The following is a 20,291-nucleotide window of genomic DNA, read 5'->3' on the forward strand; positions in this document are numbered from 1 at the left end:
ATGCATCCATACATACGGATGTGTATTCATACATACATTCATACGCACATATACACACACACAATACATACATCCACACACACATTCACTATATAAACATATACATACACTCAACCATACAGTCAGCCCGAGGGAAACCAGGTAAAAATACGGCACACTGCTAAAGCTTATCCTACTTTTTTTCCCTAACAATGTAAACTAAGGGTCAATGTAGTCCGGTGTCCCCCCTCCCTGTTTATCTGCTTTGTAATTAAATTGTTACACCTATATATTGTTGCATTTGAATCAATTGTAATGTGTATGATACTGTAGAGGTAATTATTGGTATTCATGATCAATTTTGTTATTGCTATTGGTATTTGGGCATGTCTGCTGCTCGGGATCTTTCTGCGTGGAGTTTGCATGTTCTCCCCGTGACTGCGTGGGTTCCTCCTTGTACTCCGGTTTCCTCCCACCTCCAAAGACATGCACCTGGGGATAGGTTGATTGGCAACACTAAATTGGCCCTAGTGAATGAATGTGAGTGTGAATGTTGTCTGTCTGTCTGTCTGTGTTGGCCCTGGGATGAGGTGGCGACTTGTCCAGGGTGTACCCTGCCTACCGCCCGAATGCAGCTGGGATAGGGTCCAGCACCCCCCGCGACCCCGAACGGGACAAGCGGTAGAAAATGGATGGATATTGGTGTTTTTATTGCTCCATTTGTAGCACAATAATGTTCATCGTCATTACTGTGCTATAACTATCTACTTCACTAACTGGTTCGTCTTTATAATTTTTGGTATCGTATTTGTATATATCGTATTTGCTGATGTAATTCTGTTGTTGTTGTTTGTTGTTGTTGTCTCTCTTTGTCTTGTCCCCACAATTCCCCCTTACCCCTTCTTCTTTCTTTCTTCTTTCTATCCCCTCTTGCTTTGTTTGGCTGTGACTTTATTTAATAAAGTCACATACAAATAGCGCAATAAGAGAAATATCCCACGCTTCAATTCTGTACAGCAAATCCGTACAGCAGATATGTGCGTCTACATCAACAATATAATTTGCCTAAATGGCTGCACAGGACATACATAGTATTTAAAAAAACAAGAAAATGGCCCGGCCCTTTGCACATGCCTGTCCTAAAGCTTCAAATGTTCATCACTTGTACTCAAAGTCACCACTGTCTGCCATGAGCTTTGATTGTGAAAAGCAAATTCCTTCAAAATAAAAGTGGGCCATATCAGCCCAGCAGCAGGCTGGGATGGTGGATTCCTGTGGCCTTACTGCGAACCCGCCTGCCACTGCTGCTCCTCCTGTCCTAGCCCAGCTGGAGCCCACCAGTGTTTTTGTTTTTAGCCTACTTGCCAGCGAGCTTAGCATATCTGCTGCTCACTTTCTTCCGGTCCTTACCACAAGTGGTTAATTTTTAAGCAACACCATCTGATGTAAGTCTGGGCATGGCTGCGGCAGATTTTTTTTCCCAACCCGCCTCTCTTGATCCCTCCCCAGCACACACACACACACACACACAAGCACACGCTAAAATCATTTTTTATAGAACGGTGGGGGCTATAAGGAGGCCATGTTTGATGGATCTACTCTGCAATGCAGACTGCAAGTGGCACCACAAGTCTGATGGAGGTGGGGGGAGAGGAGGGGGCACAGAGTCAGTCAGGGAGGGGGTGTCAGGGGGGGGCTTTGTGCACTGAGAAGCAAAAACAAACATGTAACAATGTAAGTTACATGCAGCCACGTACCCCCCTCTTTCCCCCCCTGTAACAATGTAGGTTTTTAGGGAGGGAGGGGGCGCTCAGGGAGAGGGAAAGGAGAAGGGGGGGGGGCGTTCTGAAATAATAGAGTCAGCCATTTTTTATGTAAGGGGATTTTTTTTCTTATTGGGGGGGTTGTTAAAAAATAAATATAAGAGGGCGGCCATCTTTGTTGCTCTCTGCCTAGTGTAAAATACCCCCCCATATACACACACTCATACACACACACACGCCCCCCCCCCTCTTTGCCGATTTGAATATTAAATAAACACACAGCACACAGTCGCGCAAGAATACAAGATTTTGCGTCTGTGTGTGTGTGTGTGTGTGTGTTTTTTTGCACACAAGGACGGATCCCGATGAGAGGACTACCATGTCCTGTCCTCTCCGGGCCTGTGAGGAAGACGAGGACACGGCGCTTCATTGCGAGGGAGGAGGCTTCAATGAAGACGACGACGGAGACTTTTTAGACCGGAGAAGCGACATCAACTCGCCGGCGGCGCCTCGGCAAACTGCAGCCGCGCCAGGTACGCCGGATGGGGGGGTGAAACAGTCCAAAAAAACAAGGTGGGGGTGTCCATGGCTGCATGCGTCCTTACACTGCATGTCCCCGGGTTGAAAATGTGGCGTTTTGTAGCACGCAAAACAAACATGCACGAAGGGGGGGGGGGGACCCAATCCAGATGAGCGGCGTCTTCCTGCAAAGCGCGAAGTTTGTTTGCAGCGTCCGAAGTGTCATTCTCCTCCTAAATGACATGAGGACATGTCCATGGCAGCAGCAAAGCATCACATCCATGGACATTTCATGATGCGTTCAAACGCAATGGGGACACGCAATTGGCAGAGCATAACGGGACTCTTTATGTTTGTTTATTTTAAGTATTTTCGACCTTGTCGAAGCTTTTTAGCGACAAAAGTCTTCCCCACGTGGCGGCTTATGGACTGATGTCCTAGAAGTTTCTGTGGTGAAAGTGGAAGGAGTGCAAAGTAGCTTTTTATTTCGGTTTATAACACTTAGGAATAGGGGTGGGCGATACCGCAAATTATGGTATCGGTCCGATACCAACTAAGTACAGAACAAGCATTGCCATACTGACACTTTTTAACACAATATTTTCCAAGATAATTGAATGGTTTTGGGATCTATGTCATGAATTTGTTGATTATGATTACTTAAATAAAGCAGAACAAAACACCGGGCATAGATTTTAGTATGCTGTCATCAATAAGCTTATATGAACAATTCAACAATATATAAATAAAGTTAAGTTAAAGTACCAATGATTGTCACACACACACTAGGTGTGGTGAAATTTGTCCTCTGCATTTGACCCATCCCTTGTTCACCCCCTGGGAGGTGAGGGGAGCAGTGGGCAGCAGCGGTGGCTGCGCCCGGGAATCATTTGTGGTGATTAACCCCCCAATTCCAACCCTTGATGCTGAGTGCCAAGCAGGGAGGTAATGGGTCCCATTTTACCATATTAGAGAATGTAAAACAAATCCCTTTCATTGAGGGTTATTAAAACTAATGCATTATGGCCATTCATGTATATAAATCTGATTAAAACTTTAATGCAAGTATCCCATTTGCAATGCAGAATGGAGGTTGGTACCCAATTCGGTCCTTTTATAGGTACCGACCGAATTCTGTCCATTTCGTTTCACACAAAATCAGTCAATGCCCTATTTCATTACCTTTGTTGCATGTGACTTCCGGTTGCAGACTTAAAACACTTGGCGGGCAAACAATCACTCAAGCAGCAGTCATAGCTGACTCAGTCGGCTTGCCTATAGGCAATGTTACAATTTACCATGCCAACAAAGCAAGTATGCCTGATAGAAAACACTCAAACGTACTGTAAGGCAGCACTTTTCAAAATGCACTAGTTCAACGCTATTATACATTGGATTCGCCATAGACATGCTATAGATTAGCATTAGCGATTCTATATGGCGATTTCAACACCTCCAAATTTGCTAATGAAAACTACAACCAAGATTCATGTTACAATCAAACAGCTGGTGTGTAATAACTACAATACTTACAGTATAACACTTTGTAAGGTGCAACAAAAGACAAGATCAACACATTCAGCTTCATGGCAAAGACTAGTTCCTATAGCTCGGCACACTGTAGCGTTGCCACTACCGCCATCTAACATCTTGCAATTGTAACTGCATGCAAAGCCTACTATATAATACTTGCAATGAGAAGTGTAAGAAATTAAGATATAGCAACTGGACCGCCCAGTCATCATTATCAGGTCACTGATAAATTTAATAAAAAGACTAGCTTTTATTATTAAACAAATTAACATTCATGAACACACAGAAATACGGAAAATGTGTACCGTTGAATAACGGTATCGATTCCCAGATACCGGAAATTGGTACCTTATCGGTTCAAATGTGGAAGGTACCCATCACTAGTGCAGAATGACTCAAAATCCTTGAAATGTCTGTGGAGACGTATTTCAGTTTGTCATTTCAGGTTGGATGTGTTGCCTAGTCAGGGAGTAGTCTTTGCCATAAAGATAAAGCTTGTCTTTTGTTGTGCCCTACAAAGTGTTTATACTGTAAGTAATGTACTTATTACACACCAGCTGTTTGGTTGTAACGTACATCTTAGTTGTAGTTTGCAGTTTGTCCAAGTAGTGGTACCGCCACACATGCGCAAATAGGCAGTTGATCTGTTAGCGACAGGCTGCAAAACCAATTAAGGAAGTATGAACTAATCTCCACATTGGTTTCTTGACAGGAATTTTAAAGGGAAAAAAAACATGATGGATCAGTCGACCGACATAAAGTAGTATGATACTCAGCAGGACCTCGCGGTCCTCTCCAAGGTTTCTCATTGTCATCCCACTGGGTTGAGTTATTCCTTGCCCTGATGTGGGATCTGAACCGATTATGTCTTTGTGGCTTGTGCAGCCCTTTGAGACACTTGTGATTTAGGGCTATATAAATAAACATTGATTGATTGAGCAGGAGGAAGTTGTCTATTAACCAAAGCCATTCCATTTTAAAATAGCACATAACTCAAAAGTAACAGGTCCATATAACATTTTGTTTAGAAAAATAATTTCTGTCAACATAAACATGATTGTAAATGTTACGTTAAGTCCATATATCTTCCCTTTTTTGTCGAGCCTCTTTGCTCATGACAAATTAAACACAATTAATATAGAGCTTAAGTATGTGATATTTAATCGTGATTAATGTAAATTATTCCACAGCAACCCTGTCATTAATCTGATTAAAATTTTAATTGTTTGATAGCACTAATATAAATACAACAATATCAGACAACGTAAAAATATCCCTTTATTCCATACAATTGTTTGAGCTAAAGAGTCCATAGTGAAAAACAAAAGCAAAAATGAATATTGGCTCTCATTCAAATCCTGTGACCTAAAGCCGTCCTGTGAGTTACGTAACATTACATAAATATTTACAATATATTTGAGCAACACAGCAAAAAACATAGATTGTGAAAATAAACCCAGAAGAGAACTGAAAAATACAACTCTCATCTCGCTCTTTTCGCTTGCTTTCTTGACGAAATCTTGTTGCCTCAGTAGACTGGTTTTAAAATTTGCAACCCGGTTCACTCTCACATCTCCCTTGTATTTTGCATACTCCTCAGCATGTCTAGTTGTATAATGACGTTTCAAATTGTATTCATTGTGCACCGCAACTTTCTCTGTATCAACTACAGAAAAGAGCTATAAGGATTATTCATAAAGTAAATTACTTAGAACACACTAACATATTATTTATTAATTTGGGTTTAGTAAAGTTACAGACATTATGTGTCATGTTTAAGGCAAAAAGTAAAACATTACCAGCAAATTTACAAAAAATGTTTGTCATCACTTCTGAGAATGAAGAGTATAGAAGAAAAGGTCATTTCCAACATCAGTATTCAAGGACAACTTTAAATCAAATGTGTATATCAGTGGTTGGGGTCGGGTTAAACTGTGGAATTCTCTTTACAATGAGATAAAATACTTTTCTTCATTCTGCTCCTTCTCAGGCATTGGTGTGTAAATGTATAATGGAATAATTGAGGTATAATTGTCTATCGATCAAAGATGCACATCAATGAAGGAGATAAATAAAAATGAAATGAAATGCTAGTATCGACCCAATACTGCAACAGCACTATCGCGCTGTCATTGGTATTGGCATTGTCGACGTCTGGATCGACCCCCCCACCTCGACTAGTTATTATTTGGAGCGGTTTGCTTCATTCCGATGAGGGCAGGCGGATAAAAGACGTCACGCGCCACGGCGAGCACCGTAACCTCCTCACGACCTCCGCGCGCTCACCCGTCGGCGGCCTTCTCATCACCGTGGTCGCGTGTGCACGGTGGCCGCCCCTCGAAGCACCGTCGGCGGGCTGCGCGCTGTGCAAAGCCAGGCGGGGAGGTGGGCGTGGGAGAGCGCGCCAACAATGGCAGACACTCAATCAATGTTTGCTATCAAAGCCTCTCGCCTGGATGGAGCTCTGTTACATTAGACGCACTTTTAGTAAAGCCTGGGTCTGCTTGCAGGCTAGAGTGCTTCTGTGGAGGCTATCATGTTCCTCGGAACACTTAGAAATCATACTTTCATTATCATAGCTTCTATCTTATAACAGAGGTTTGCCATTGAATACAAGGGTTCTTAATTACAATAAACCAGTCAGCGCACACACAAGGTCTATGGATGGGTTTGCTGTGGACTTAACTCCAGGTCCAAACGCTTTAACACTAGAAGTCCCAGCATTTTTCTGTCTACCTAGAAGACCCAGAGAGGGGTCATTTGGCCCGACGCTTTTCCCGAATACACTAATCACTCATTTTGTTATGGTAATGAGGCTGTTAGGGGCAGTTTGTCTAGGTAGACAGAAAAATTATACATGTGGGAAATGCCGAAAGGAGCAATGGCAGTGCCAGGATTGTGAGTGACTGCTCAAATGTATGTCAGTCACGTTTACATGGACATGGTTTTTCATTCTTTGTAAATATGCTTTTTTCTTTGTAAATTTTTTTTTTTAAACTATTTTTGGCACACAAAAATAACAATTGCTTCTGCAACAACCCTCCACACCAAAACTGGGAAAACAGTTGCTTTTTCATTCTTTGTAAATATGTTTTGTTTTGTATTTTTTTTAACAATAAATGTCAGAGTGTTGATCCCTTCATTCTGTTGATCCTTGCAAAAACACACACAACCTACCTCAGAACTAAAGCTTGAGCTGTAAGGTCCCCTCCCCCACACAGGCTCAAGTGGCCCCCTGCCGTGTGCCACTAACAGCCACATTTTCATAACAAAAGGAGTGTCCACAGGGGGGACTAGGGGTCAAATGACCCTCTTGTGTGTTTTCTAGGTAAAAGTGTCAATTGACCCTTCTCTGGGACTTCGCGTGTTAAAGCATGCGCTTCTCAAACTTTTTTCACCAAGTACCACCTCAGAAAACATTTGCCTCTCCAAATACTACCATAAGGACCAATATTAAAATACAGTAGCGTCGTAGTTCTAAATATTTACTAAAAACAAGGCAGATGATTGATTTAACAAGTATATTTAATATTTTGGCCACTTTGAACAGTAACACTGTATTTGAATATTGGAAAATAAAACACCAATCACTTAATTAAATGATTATCTGGCATACCACTAGATCAGGGGTCGGCAACCCAAAAATGTTGAGAGAGCCATATTGGACCAAAAAACAAACCTGTCTGAAGCTGCAAAACATGAAAAGCCTTAAAAAGTGTTATAATGAAGGCAACACATGACTTAAGTGTCTATATTAGCTATAATAGCCTACTATCAAAATGACTATGTGTCGCAGGCTGACGCAAATCTTCGTTGACAGAAATGTTGAAATGGAATATTTATTCTACACATTTTTAGAAACCATTAGTAAATCAGAGGCTACTCAGAAGGTGAGATAACTCCTGGAAATTACTGGCTTTTAATGGCCAAAGGTATAGATATGTGTCCAACTTAAAGGGAACAGCAGGCTGTCTTCTTTTAATAGATTTATTACAATCTTTGGCAAGCTAGGTAATGTTTGCTGTGGTCTGGAAGAACATGACACACAAACAACTATCTGAAATGTGTCATAAGGCATGCAAAACTAAATTATATACAACGAGGACCAAAGTAAAGGATATTAAATGAGCTCAAACATACCTACAAATGAGTCATAATGATGCAATATGTACATACAGCTAGCCTAAATAGCATGTTAGCATTGATTAGCTTGCAGTCATGCACTGACCAAATATGCCTGATTAGCACTCCAACAAGTCAATAACATCAACAAAGCACACCTTTGTGCATACACGCACAGTATAAAATGTTTGGTGGACAAAATGAGACAAAAAAGGGGTGGAATATTTTACATGTAAACAAACTGTTGCGTCACAGTCCACACTATGGTGAGTTCAAGAACCGCTGAAATTAGTAGGACAAAACGATGTTCGCCAACTACTGTTATCAGTGAAGCATAAACACAGACATGTTAAAGGCCTACTGAAACCCACTACTACAGACCACGCAGTCTGATAGTTTATACATCAATGATAAAATCTTAACATTGCAACACATGCCAATACGACCGGGTTGACTTATAAAGTGCAATTTTAAATTTCCCGCTAAACTTCGGGTTGAAAACGTCTACATATGATGACGTATGTGCGTGACGTCAATCGTTGAAACGGAAGTATTGGTACCCCATTGAATCCAATACAAAAAAGCTCTGTTTTCATCTCAAAATTCCACAGTATTCTGGACATCTGTGTTGGTGAATCTTTTGCAATTTGTTTAATGAACAATGAAGACTGCAAAGAAGAAAGTTGTAGGTGGGATCGGTGTATTAGCGGCTGGCTGTAGCAACACAACCAGGAGGACTTTGACTTGGATAGCAGACGCGCTAGCCGACGCTAGCCGCCGACCGCACGGATGATCGGGTGAAGTCCTTCGTCCTTCCGTCGATCGCTGGAACGCAGGTGAGCACGGGTGTTGATGAGCAGATGAGGGCTGGCGTAGGTGGAGCGCTAATGTTTTTATCATAGCTCTGTGAGGTCCCGTTGCTAAGTTAGCTTCAATGGCTTCGTTAGCAACAGCATTGTTAAGCTTCGCCAAGCTGGGAATTATTAACCGTGTAGTTACATGTCCATGGTTTAATAGTATTGTAGATCTTCTGTCTATCCTTCCAGTCAGGGATTTATTTATTTTGTTTCTATCTGCATTCAAGCCTGATGCTATCACGTTAGCTCAGTAGCTAAAGAGCTTCGCCGATGTATTGTCGTGGAGATAAAAGTCACTGTGAATGTCCATTTCGCGTTCTCGACTCTCATTTTCAAGAGGATATAGTATCCGAGGTGGTTTAAAATACAAATCCGTGATCCACAATAGAAAAAGGAGAAAGTGTGGAATCCAATGAACCCTTGTACCTAAGTTACGGTCAGAGCAAAAAAACATACGTCCTGCACTGCACTGTAGTCCTCCACTCTCACTTTCCTCATCCACAAATCTTTCATCCTCGCTCAAATTAGTGGGGTAATCGTCGCTTTCTCGGTCCGAAGCTCTCTCGCTGCATTGTAAACAATGGGAAAATATGAGGAGTCCTTCCTCCGGTGACGTCACGCTACTTCCGGTATAGGCAAGGCTTTTTATTATCAGCGACCAAAAGTTGCGACCTTTATCGTCGTTGTTCTTTACTAAATCTTTTCAGCAAAAATATGGCCATATCGCGAAATGATCAAGTATGACACATAGAATGGATCTGCTTGCCCCTTTTAAATTAAAAAAAATCATTTCAGTAGGCCTTTAAACAGTGGGCTTTCTATCAATTGTGAAGGTTTGTCCTCAAACAAAAAACATACTAAAACAAAAAAAAAAGTTCCCCCATATTTTTCCATTTTCAATCCTTTTTTAAAAATGCTCCAAGAAGCCACTAGGACGGCGCTAAAGAGCCGCATGCGGCCGAGCCGCGGGTTGCTGACCCCCGCACTAGATAGAGCAGTGGTTCTTAACCTTGTTGGAGGTACCGAACCCCACCAGTTTTATATGCGCATTCACCGAACCCTTCTTTAGTGAAAAATAAAATGTTTTGTTTTTTTCAAATTCAAGACAAAGTTATGTTTTTTTTACTGGTGCACAAAATGAACCGTGCATGAACATCACTTTGTTCAAAGAACAAAACCAACACAATGCATGAACTCACAACAAATTACACACCTGCAAATCAGTGTGATTTCTGCTGTTGCTGTATCCATAATACGCCCATAGGGAGAATATTTTATTTACATGATGAGTCGGGTGTGTCTTGACCTCCGCGGCGGAGGCTCCGCCGAACCCGAGGCCGACTCACCGAACCCCTAGGGTTCGATCGAACCCAGGTTAAGAACCACTGAGATAGAGCCTTCATGTACCACTGTTTGAGAATCACTGCTCTAAACACAAACGCCAGAAAACTAATGCAATGGGGAAAATGTTCCATATTGAAAATGTTGCAATCACATACAGTAAACCCTGCAGGATCAAAAACAATTGACAAAAAAAACACAGACACCAAAAACAACTGCATGAGATACATTCTGCAAGTTCACAAGATAAAAGCAGAAGTTTGCCAGGGGAGCCAGTTTGATCCGTTGTTCTGAAAAAATGTGCTGCTTCATAAAATAATGCAACCAGTTGCGTAACCTGATTGTTAGTAACATAAGTAATGGACAGATTTTGATGAAACTTTCAGAAAATGTCCTGAATAAGTCCTGGAGCAAATGTTTTTGTAGTTTTTATTATTATTCATAGATGAGCTTGTGAAAATACTTATTGTTGACATTGATTCATTCATACAGACAAACATGTATTTTAGGTTAATCAAGATTAATATCATTATTGTTGTGGTTTGTTTCCGTTTTTCATCTTAATTGCTAAATGGTTATTTTATTGGAGGAAACTTTAAGCATTGATGCGCATGAGTGCAGGTGCTCAGTAGCGTTGGACAGCAATTTTTATGAACACTGGCAATCGATATTATCAATTTTAGTGCAGGGTTTCTCGTTATCAGATTGGTACTATATTGTGATGAGAATGATGTTGTTCAGTCCTTTTTTCTGTTTGTTTGAAAATATATCTGTTTTATTGGGTTGTTAAAATATATTATGTATATTTATATTGTTATATTGATTACAAACTCAAAGAGCCAGTCATAGTTGTTCTTTGTACTTACAGTATTTTGCCTTTATCTGTACGTATTAAAAGGGAATACATTGTACTGTGTTCTTACAGTGGTTACATTTCCCCATATAGTTATATATGTATATTGTTAAATCGTTCACAAATAAGTGTGTTAATTCCGACACTTTTTGTTTTGGCCCAGTATTTATTTGGTATTGCATCCGTACGAAAATAGGTGGTATCGCACTCATTGGTCTCATTCTAATGCTAACTTGAGCTAGGTAAAAGTTGCTCTCTAATATTGTCAGATATTGAGACCAAGCCTTGACCAAGACAAACATTTTCACCCCTCAAAACTTCCCTTTTCGGGCAAATCATATGATTTGCCCGAGAAGCTGGGCAGGACATTAAAAAAACAAACAAACAAACAAACAAAAAAAAACCTTCCCTTTTGTTCCGTCAACTTGCAGGGTTTCTCACATGCAGTTCTTTTTGAGGTTTGCGTTTATGGAGGTTATTTTGTTCATGACTTTTATGGACAGAATTTCTAGGCGCAGTCAAGGCGTTGATGGGATCCGGTTTGGTGGCTACAGGATTAGGTCTCTGCTTTTTGCAGATGATGTGGTCCTGATGGCTTCATCTGGCCAGGATCTTCAGCTCTCACTGGATCGGTTCGCAGTTGAGTGTGAAGCGACTGGGATGAGAATCAGCACCTCCGAGTCCGAGTCCATGGTTCTCGCCCGGAAAAGGGTGGAGTGCCATCTCCGGGTTGCGGAGGAGACCCTGCCCCAAGTGGAGGAGTTCAAGTACCTCGGAGTCTTGTTCATGAGTGAGGGAAGAGTGGATCGTGAGATCGACAGGCGGATCGGTGCGGCGTCTTCAGTAATGCAGACGCTGTATCGATCCATTGTGGTGAAGAAGGAGCTGAGCCGGAAGGCAAAGCTCTCAATTTACCGGTCGATCTACGTTCCCATCCTCACCTATGGTCATGAGCTTTGGGTTATGACCGAAAGGACAAGATCACGGGTACAAGCGACCAAAATGAGTTTCCTCCACCGGGTGGCGGGGCTCTCCCTTAGAGATAGGGTGAGAAGCTCTGTCATCCGAGAGGAGCTCAAAGTAAAGCCGCTGCTCCTCCACATCGAGAGGAGCCAGATGAGGTGGTTCGGGCATCTGGTCAGGATGCCACCCGAACGCCTCCCTAGGGAGATGTTTAGGGCACGTCCGACCGGTAGGAGGCCAAGGGGAAGACCCAGGACACGTTGGGAAGACTATGTCTCCCGGCTGGCCTGGGAACGCCTCGGGATCCCCCGGGAAGAGCTGGACGAAGTGGCTAAGTGGAGAGGGAAGTCTGGGCTTTCCTGCTTAGGCTGCTTCCCCCTCGACCCGACCTCGGATAAGCGGAAGAAAATGGATGGATGGATGGATTTTGTGTCTTTATTACGAAAGCTTTTTTTGGTCGCTGAATTTATGTAACTGAATTTTTGCGTTTGAATTTTGTGAACTGAATTTTTTACTTCAAATTATGCTGACAATTTCATTGAAATATAAGGTTTTAAAATTCAGTGTAAAAAATTTAGTGCTGAAACTTTCAGCACAAACATTTTCAGTGCAGAAAAATTCAGTAAAAAAAATTCAATGCAGAAATATTTGTTGCTTTAAAACTTGAAACCTACTTCCAGTTAATTAGGACTGAAGCACCTCATTGGCTGGTTCTGAGACTGGATCTATTGCTTCATTCTTAATTTACTGCTCGGGAGTCTTGAGTTTTGAACGGATATTTCTGCACTGAATTTTTATGCACATAATTTTTATGCATTGAATATTTCTGCACTTACACAACATTTTTTACATTAATATTTCATACAATTACCTTTTGCACTGAATTTTTACACACTGAATTTTAAAACACCGTATTCTAAGAAACTGAATTTTTAAACACACTTTTGCTCACACATTTTTATTTAATGAAAAAAAATGTCATTCACAAAATTCTAATGCAAAAAATTAAGTTGCATGAATTCATTGTAAAAAAAAGTAAAGTTTTTGTAGTAAAGACACACATTAACTCCCATTATGCATGTGTTGTTGGCATTTGCAACATTTTTCTTTCACATTTGTTTTCGATCTTGCGGTGTTTATGTGATGGCAACAATTTCCCGTTGCATTTGTTTTATGGTGTTTGTGTGTTTTTGGATTGGGATCATTTCTGTGTTTGGTTAATTTTTCCCGTGTTGGCCATCATACAACACATGGTAGTACATAGCGCATTTGAACGCAGCACTCACTAACAGGCAGTATACCAGTGAAACATAACATTAGCTTGGATTTTGCTGTTGAAGAACTTGACTTGAAACCTGTCAAAAACATGTGACCCGAGGACACGGCTGCCAAATCCAGTTTGTGTGTGAAGCAATATATAAGTCATATGTTATATACATGCATATATGTATATGTGTGTGCATGCACGCAGCCATATAATGATTACATGTTTTCAACCTTGTATCTGTTAATCACTTTTGATATTTTACATTTGTAACATACAATTAAAAAGATTTGCTTGCTTGCTGAGAATTAGAGTGGATAACACATACTGTACGTAGGTCACATAGGTCAAAAATAATGTGCCTATCAGAAAAATAAACAAAATAGTTTGTTTATCCTCTAAGAAGAGTGGTAAAAGTCAGAACAAAAAATACAAGGTTCATAGGATGCGGTCAAGCAGCAACTAAGGCCATGTCCAAACTAAAAGATGTATCTTAATAACGCATATTTTTCTTTGTGCTTTGGCATCTCATCCACATGCAAACATAGATTTTGTTCTTAAAAACTTTTGGAAAACTCCAACCAAAGTGGTGAGTTTTAAAATCTTGCGTTTGAGTATAGACAAGTAAAACTGAGCTTTTTTGTTTGTGACGTAAGAAACGTGCAACCTTATATCATGTATTTAAACCTTGTTTAACAACAGAACAAAAGTAATGATATTATTGAGTCTCAGGGTGTTGGTTTAATTTCAAAGAGTGGCGTATGAGTAAGAAACACTCATGTTGTTTTCTGGGCTCCATGCAAGTCAGCGCTGACGTACACAGCATTGTAAATATAGTATATGTAATTTTACTGATGAACATAGCAGGCTTGTGCAAAAATCCGAATTCAACTAAAATGGCTCAAAATACAACAACTGTAAATTAACTTTTATAACTTAAAAATATTGTACCAGGGTGGTAATTCAAGGCACTTAGCGCAGCAATTATAGCAACAAATAGCAAGTGGACAGTGCAAACTTTTAGCAGCTGTAAACACAGTATATAAAAACAGAAACAGCACACAAATAGTGAATAATTACGTGGACGATAATCAAATAAAACATACCACCAGAAGAAAGGACGATGAAATAAAAAAAATTATAATAACACTTTTTGCTGAAGTACTAAAAAAATATTTGAATATGAATTTAAGTTGCAAAAAGGAACTAGAATTGCAATCCAAATTAAAATTAATGGAAGTGGTATTGAAATTCCAATTGATGAATTTAGTGCATTGCAGAATTATGCTTTAAAGTATATTCCATAAATATTGCATATAAATATTTCTATGAATCTAATGCACACATTATATTTTAATAGATCAATTCACTGTGAGGTTGTGCATTGTTTTTCATCAATCTGTCACACTGTCAAATAAATCTACAATGTTTATTTGAAATTGACAACTTTCTTTCTGCTTACCCTCCAAGACAAAGAGGCAGACATATCAGATAGGGAAGTCACTTGCAAAAAGAAAGGACGGCCGAAGAAGAAGGACGCCAAGAAGAAGGACAAAGAGGGCAAACCTGTCAAGGCCAAAAAACGCAAAAAGATTGTAAGTTGATCAATATGTTCTTATATAATCTCTACTTATGGCATGACTTATTCTTCGCTGTTGTCCTCTGCTCAGGACAGCGATGTAGAGAGGGACTCGGACAGAGACTTTGGCGAGAACTCCGACAGCCTCGCCAGTGACTATGGATCGGGTGAGAAAAAAAAGAAGAAGAAGCATAAAGAAAGGAAAGAGAAGAAAACCAAGAAGAAGAAAAAGGACGATGGGGACCGAGACAGCAGTCCGGAAGAGACCATTAAGGTAGAAACAATAACAAAGAACGTTGCGATAAACATGTGACGACTGCACTTTGTGCTCGTCAGCAGCCCGTAGAGCAGAAGACCTCCGCCCAGCTGGCTAAGGAGTGGGGTCTGGAGGATGTAGCGCATACCTTCAGCCAGGAAGACTACAGGGAGATCACCAACTACAAAGCCTTCAGTCAGTTCATGAGGTGACTTTTTATTTGGAACTTCCGCATGTCAGAAGAAGCAGCATTGTTTCCTCTACCATCATGTTAGGTAACCCCCAAGAACTCAATGGAATTGTATTATCCATAATCATAACATAAGTCTTTGAATATAGAACCGGTCTATACATATCCTATTTTGGTTTTGGTTAAGTCGACAACTGCGTGGTAAGTCAGCAAATTCGAGAGAGGTCATCATAAACGTGTTCCACTGTAGCCCTATCTTCTTTATCAGCGTGCCATTTCTGTATATACAGGGTTGGGCTGGGCGATAAAACGATAACGATATATATCGCGAAAAAACGTTTCCTTGATATTAATAAGAGACCATTTCGATAGTATTAAGTAGTCCATGTTCTAAGAGTCGTAAGATTAGACTGCTAAAGACGACTGCAGCAACATCAGCCATGCAGCACAAGGATCATATGTAGTCAAGGTGAAAAAGTCTTACTCTGTCATGAGACTTGGCCAAGTGAAAAGTTCGATGTTAGCCGCTTTATGTAGTGTGGATAGGAAAACCATCCAACAATAAGTGTGAAATGTTCATAATAAACTTAAAGACATGTCAGCAATGAGTTTATGGTTTGTATAAGTATGAATCTTGTCTTGTTGTTAGTGTACAACAGACAATGCTTCTTTTTTTAGCGTAATGTGCATAAGTCTATAATACAAGCCATGGAGAAATGGCGTCACTTGCGGATGTACTTTGCCTAACATTCAGTACCGTATACATAAAATGTGCATCAATATAGTGATATATTACATGTACAATGATGTGTACATTATATTTAAAAACAGACAAAATGAAACAAACATTCGTATGAGAATAACTTCATGTTTTGTCGTGAAATAAGCCTTAAATCATGAAATAATCTTGCACATTGTACTATGCAAATTGTTGTTTGCATCTCTGGAACTGTTTGTCTATGTGCGCGCACTCCACGTGCACATATGGGTACCAGGCAGCTGGGAGTGATGCTCCTGTATTTCACCCGTGTGCATGTACCTTCCACAGCTTTATTCGTTTTTAATAGCTGTAATAGCTTAAATAAAACATACATAAAGACATAAAAAGCTATGAGCAAAATTGCATTTGTAAAATAATAGCAGTATGTGTAAATATTATACAGAAAGATACTGTACGTGGAGCCTGTTATCTGAAATGGCTGTATCATGTTCTTCAGTAGATCTGTCATGTTCAACCCCTGACAAAAAAATACATGTTTCAATCAGAATAATCTTCTGATGTCTTCACATCTCAATTAATCACCATGTAACATTTAAAGATGACAAAAATAGTTATTTATTTCATGGTAGCGTGTACAAGTTCTCATCTGCCCCCTGTATAGTGTGCGAGGAGTGTTCGCATTCATTCAAAGACGTTTCTATATTTTGACTTTGTGCATTATTTTACAAATCTTTTTGTTTGTATTGTTGAATTGATTAGCAATCCAATTTCTCCCAACCCACACATGCTCGTGTAAACCCCACATGTCATAATACAAGAGCAATAATAATACAGATGGCTAAGCTTTGCGTGTTTATGCTCCCACCAAAAGCTGCAAATCTAGGAAAAGCACTGTGCTGCTTTTCATCGATGACGGCTTTGAGATGAGACACCGGCTGTCTTTTTTTAATGCAAATTCCCATTGGCTTTGCTTGGTACCTAACAATTTGAATTTATTGTGATGTCTCCTTCCAGGCCAATGATTGCCAAGAAGAACCCTAAGATCCCCATGTCTAAGATGATGACAATCCTGGGGGCCAAATGGAGGGAGTTTAGCTCCAACAACCCTTTCAAAGGCAATGGGGCTGCTGTCGCTGCGGCTGCCGCAGCTGCCGCCATCGCTGTCGCCGAACAGGTGTCTGCGGCGACTATCTCGCCTGAGCCGCCGCTCCCGCCGCAGCCCCCGCCCATTCGGAAGGCTAAGACTAAAGAGGGCAAAGGTGGGAAGACCTTCTTAAAACTTATTTGACTTTCAATTCCTTAATCATTCTTCTCGTCCTTCCGTCCCCTAGGTCCAGGTTACAAGAAGCGCAGTAAAAGTCCTCGAGTCTCGGACAAAAAAAAGGCTTTAGCTGCAGCCAAGGCTAAAAAGATGGCGCCCATTCGTATCAAGCTTTCGCCGATATGCACTAAGAGGAAGAAGAGTTGCTCTGTGAGTGTCAGTGTGGAGTTTCTTAGGGATTATAGGATGGACTGTTAGCTTGCCAAGTAAGAACGTTGCAATCTTTGTCAGAGTGAGGACATGGACGAGGATGAGTCGGAGCAGGAGGACTCCAGCGTTCACAGCTCCTCGGTTCGATCCGACAGCTCTGGCCGCGTCAAGAAGAACAAGCGAGGGCGGCCGGCTAAGAAGAAGAAGAAAAGTAAGCAAAGTGTAGACAAACAGGTCTTCAGGAAGATTTTGTACCACTCGTGTGTCCTTTCCAGTTGCAGGGGAGGAGGAAGGGGACGGCTATGAAACAGACCATCAGGACTACTGCGAGGTGTGTCAGCAGGGTGGCGAGATCATCCTGTGTGACACGTGTCCACGAGCTTACCACCTTGTGTGCCTGGAACCTGAGATGGACAAGGCTCCCGAGGGCAATTGGAGCTGTCCACACTGCGTGAGTCCAACGACGTCCTCCTTTTCATGTTGACCGTCACCTTGCTCATTCTTTTGACACTTTTCACAGGAAAAAGAAGGTATCCAGTGGGAAGCAAAAGACGAGGACTTTGAGGACTTTGAAGAGGACGTGGAGGACAGAACCATCTTGGAGGTTGGGGCCAGTGTCCCTGCCAGTGCCGAGGAGGAGGACGACCATATTGAGTTCTGCCGGGTGTGTAAAGACGGAGGTGAACTGTTGTGCTGTGACACCTGCACATCTTCCTACCACATCCACTGTCTAAACCCTCCACTGCCAGAGATCCCCAATGGAGAGTGGTTGTGTCCGCGATGCACGGTTAGTGATTTAATGTCCTACTCGGGCACCGCCGTGCATGATGGTCACATGATGTGCTTCCTTTGCATGACGACTCTTTGTCCGTCTTTGTTGTTTGGTTTTTGCCAAAGGTGGGCGATACTGCATATTCTGGTATTGATCCGATACCAAATCAATACAGGCCTAGTGTTTTCGATACTGATACCTTCAAATGTTTTTGTGATTTTGCCTTCATTTGTTGATCATGATTATTATCACATTATAATCAAATATTCTTAAATATTTTGAATGTATTATTTGTGAACAATTAAACAATACATAAATTAGGGCTGTCAAACGATTATACATTTTAATCACGATTAATAGCATTTGTCCATAATTAACTCAAAATTAATCACGAATAATCGCAAAAAAAAGTTTTTTATCTTAATATAAGTTTATCTCATTAAAATGTAAACCAACATGGGACTGGACAATTTGTTTGATTTAGGCTGGGGATGTAACGATAAACAATAATAATAATAACACAGTAAAACTCTCGCGGTTATTATTACCTGTTTAAAAAGAAATTATCGAAAAACAGTGATTGATAGGCGCACTTTAATAAAGTCCCAGAAGGACTGCCGCTAGCTTGCTATCTTAAATGTTAACATGAAAACAAGAGACAATAACGTCTCTCCCCATTAGGAAACGACATACCCTAATTATACAAACACATTGGTGTCTGAGGATTGTGCATATTGAACCTAAAAGCTGTGCTCTCTTAGACCAGAGCGATTGTTCTCTATTCAGAGAAATATGACACAGAGGTGTTGTTACGGTGCGTTCAAGGACCGCTGAACAGAGTAGGACGTCATAATGCCCGCCACAATACTCTTATCTGTGACGCATAAGAAACACAAAACATGCAAAAGTACTTTTCGAGCACATTCAACAATACTGCAATAATAATGATAATCGTGATGATTTTGGTCACGATAATTGTGACACAAAATTTTCATATCGTTCCATCCCTAATATTTGTTACTATTTGCATATTAAACATTACGCTTTTCTAAACAGCTCAACACAAAATGGATACAAACGCTCTTTTACAGACATAAACACACAGACTTAAGACATTTTCCACCTGGGTTCTCTCTCTCTCTCGCTCTCTCTCTATATATATATATATGTATATATATTGCTAGTGTCGTTTCGATACTGATACTACCCATTGTGTCAATATTATTTATATTTGGTTTGATCCGGCCACCTCCAGTTTGTGCCTCAACTGCACCAATTAACCAACCTCCATGATTGGAGCACTATATTTTACACACACCTCCTGACTTTAGGCTGTTGTTTTTGGTTTAATATACTGCTAAACATAAGGAAAATGTCCTAAAATGTCTTATAATTCTTTGTGTTATTCTTCCAGTGTCCACCGATTAAAGGACGAGTACAGAAGATCCTTCACTGGCGGTGGGGCGAACCCCCGGCTCCCGTTCCCGTGCCGCCTGCCCCTGATGCGCCACCTGATGAACCTCCTCCGCCACCTATGAAGGGCAGAGCTGAGCGGGAATTCTTTGTCAAGTTGGTGGGCCAGTCCTACTGGCACTGTACATGGATCACTGAGCTGCAGGTACCCAGGGGCGTGGAAGTGGAGGGGAAAGTGGGGATGTTGTACTGGGGCCCCAAGCAGAAGGGGGCCCCTGGGATTTTGTAAAGTCTGAATATTTTTTAATGTCATCTAAATATGTAAGTTATAAAATAACGACATCATAAATTTTTAGATAACATAAACATAACCTTATTATTGAACAATAATAAGGTTGCTTGATTCCGTCCGTGTGCAGCTGGGATATGCTCCAGCAGTTCTGCGTGACCCCGTAAGGGACAAAAAAATAGAAAATGGGTGGATGAAATTTAAAAAAAAATATCCAACACTATTATATACTGTATATGTCCCCTATCAAAAATACAAAATGGTTTGTTCCACTTGGATAGCAACAAACCTAGCTTTGAGCATTTCACTCCACACAGACCTCATAATGTCATCAAAGCTTACCTTACAGCATTTACACACAGCACCAGCATTTTGGAACAAGAATGAGATGATGGAAGAAAGGTGA

At 40.8% G+C, this 20,291-nt stretch overlaps 1 protein-coding gene across 2 annotated transcripts in view; it reads left to right on the forward strand.

Annotated features, from left to right (window-relative positions):
- Nucleotides 1-20,291, forward strand: part of chd3 (chromodomain helicase DNA binding protein 3) — a 65,600-nt gene that overhangs the window by 2,176 nt on the left and 43,133 nt on the right. For both annotated transcript variants that reach the window (XM_062065248.1, XM_062065249.1), the window contains exons 4-13: nt 2,097-2,275; nt 14,665-14,789; nt 14,865-15,047; nt 15,110-15,237; nt 16,955-17,199; nt 17,272-17,411; nt 17,493-17,622; nt 17,687-17,862; nt 17,932-18,198; nt 19,598-19,801. In XM_062065248.1, coding sequence (XP_061921232.1) covers nt 2,097-2,275; nt 14,665-14,789; nt 14,865-15,047; nt 15,110-15,237; nt 16,955-17,199; nt 17,272-17,411; nt 17,493-17,622; nt 17,687-17,862; nt 17,932-18,198; nt 19,598-19,801 — 1,777 coding nt within the window. The remainder of the gene's footprint in view (nt 1-2,096; nt 2,276-14,664; nt 14,790-14,864; nt 15,048-15,109; nt 15,238-16,954; nt 17,200-17,271; nt 17,412-17,492; nt 17,623-17,686; nt 17,863-17,931; nt 18,199-19,597; nt 19,802-20,291) is intronic.

This window comes from Entelurus aequoreus, linkage group LG12, assembly GCF_033978785.1.
Source record: "Entelurus aequoreus isolate RoL-2023_Sb linkage group LG12, RoL_Eaeq_v1.1, whole genome shotgun sequence".
In the NCBI taxonomy this organism is placed as follows: domain Eukaryota; kingdom Metazoa; phylum Chordata; class Actinopteri; order Syngnathiformes; family Syngnathidae; genus Entelurus; species Entelurus aequoreus.